We start from the raw sequence: 2,205 nt of genomic DNA on the forward strand, positions 1-2,205 counted from the left end.
TTTTTTTTATAGCATGACATATATATATATATATATATATATATATATATTAGGTTAAGATGATAATTCTGATCCGGTATTACAAGAAATTAGCATGGACAACATTATTTAGATGAACAATGTGAATTTGAAAGATAGAAAACAATCTTGTCATAGTAAATCATCTTCCTAATCATAAGGGGATTTCAGTTTATTTTCACAATGTGAAGTTCATTACGTCATGAAGGGAAAAAGACAAGGAAAGAAAATTAATCTTGAAGATCATAGCCAACATCGAAGGCTTCATGCTAAAGATTTAGGTGAATCTTTTATAAGAAGAAAAAAAAGAAGATGTATATAAGTAATCTCATGAAATCAAAATAGAGATTCCCTTATATTTACAACTACAGGTATAAGTAATCTCATGAAATCCATTTTGCCTCAATCATATATTATATATGTATATAAATAATTCACAAAGAAATCAGTTTCAATATGGATCATGACCTAATCGAAGCACCAAATCCACTTCCTCAGCTTTGTTTACTCCCCTCTTCATTCCATCATCCTCTACTTGCATGGGGCCGACTTGAAGGCTCAAATTTGCACCCAAAAGTTCCTGATTCATACTGCATGATTGGGACCTCGACCCAAACAGATCACTTGGATGGAAATTAGCATGTGGGTGTGGCTGAAAATACCTATGGTCGTAATTCCTTTGCGCCTCGAAAACTGTGGAATACTTAGATGGTTCGCATGAGACCGATGAAATATGTCTAGAAGGGATGTAGTCCTCCTCTTTTGATTTCTTTGCAAGCGAAGGGCTTCTGATTTGCTTGGCCTTGGCTCGATCTTTCCGGTGCATGTTCATATGCCCTCCCAAGGCTTGCGCGTTGGTGAAGCCCCGCCTGCAGAATGTGCATTCGTAGGAGCGTTTTGTGCCGCCCATGTCGTCTTTGACTTGTTCTAGCCGATCATTCTCTTCGCTTGAAGTTTCCGACCCTCCTTCTTTGCCGGAATATTCCATACGGCCGGAGAGATCGATCCTTTTCTAATATATTTTAGAATATTAGCTTGGAATCACCTGGACAAACGATTAGAGAGAGAGAGAGAGAGAGAGAGAAGGGGGTGGGAAAGTAGGGTTTAATAGAGATGAAACGGTGTAAAGGATGTGAGATAGAGACAAAGTTTTGGCGTTTACTTGAGGACTTTTCATTTAGCCGGCTCTGTAGTGAAGAAATAATCCTTATTTGGTGATGTTTATCTAATTCGCTCTCTCGAGCTTTTGATTCGGTTCTGGCTTGTGCAATTGTTGCTCTCATTGAGGTTTTCTTGATGCAGTTGTTATTTAATTTGGAACCCTCTCTATCCAATGCACTAATAAAAGTACAATAATGTTCATGTGCATTCGCCACTAATTATAGCAAGTGTAGCATGAAAATGGTCCCGTCTAGATGATATATACCTAATTTAAATTAATTAATGTATTCTTCATTGATTACCCTTAGGCCTGGTTAATTAAAGGTAAGATGGGATTAATAAGTAATTAGCTAGCTCTTGCTTCAAATCTTATCTAATAAAAGAAAAAGTTGACGCTCTATCTCAAGCTAAAATCCAAGTTTCAAACTGCCTTAGCTTGCATGCCAAACTTAGTTTTGGAACTGCAGCAGTAGTTCACGGGGCATAATACCTAAATGTATGTATCTACATCTGGCTTTTGCATGTGATAATTAATAGTTCTTGCAGTTAAGAGGCGATGTTGATGCTGCCTATAAAATTGTGTCGAAGTATCTTAATTGAAAAATGTTAGAGCTCATTCTAGTGTTCTTATGGGGTCTTTGGATACTGACATGGCACACTGTTTTTAATAATAATTAAAAAAAAATTACACTTTGATTTCTCTTTCCTGTTTTTATTTTTTTTTAAAAAAAGTGTCATGTCAGCATAAAAGGATCTTAGAAGGACACTAGAAGGAGCTTTAACATTTCTCATCTTAATTTGAAGGTCTTTTCATTGGCTTGATACACCATAGATGAGAGTAACAGAAATGGAAATTCTACAAATTCCATATCAACTTTTTCTTTTACCCTAATTAATTGAAACTTTATTTTTTGGGCTAAGCTTCATCCTATCTGAACCCGGACAATTGTTGAAGATATCATGTGAGGTATAAATGAGCCTACTTAATTAGTCTAGGGTAGGGGTGACAATTAATATTTGTGTATT

General features: G+C 35.9%; 1 protein-coding gene across 1 annotated transcript; it reads right to left on the minus strand.

Moving 5' to 3' along the window:
• Positions 1-374: 374 nt before the first annotated feature.
• LOC133858761 (zinc finger protein 10-like) lies at positions 375-1,276 on the minus strand. The gene has a single exon (XM_062294223.1). The coding sequence runs from the start codon at positions 1,004-1,006 to the stop codon at positions 470-472; it is 537 nt and encodes a 178-aa protein (XP_062150207.1). The 5' UTR covers positions 1,007-1,276; the 3' UTR covers positions 375-469.
• Between the last annotated feature and the right edge of the window lie 929 nt (positions 1,277-2,205).

This window comes from Alnus glutinosa, chromosome 1 (genome assembly GCF_958979055.1).
Source record: "Alnus glutinosa chromosome 1, dhAlnGlut1.1, whole genome shotgun sequence".
In the NCBI taxonomy this organism is placed as follows: Eukaryota; Viridiplantae; Streptophyta; class Magnoliopsida; order Fagales; family Betulaceae; genus Alnus; species Alnus glutinosa.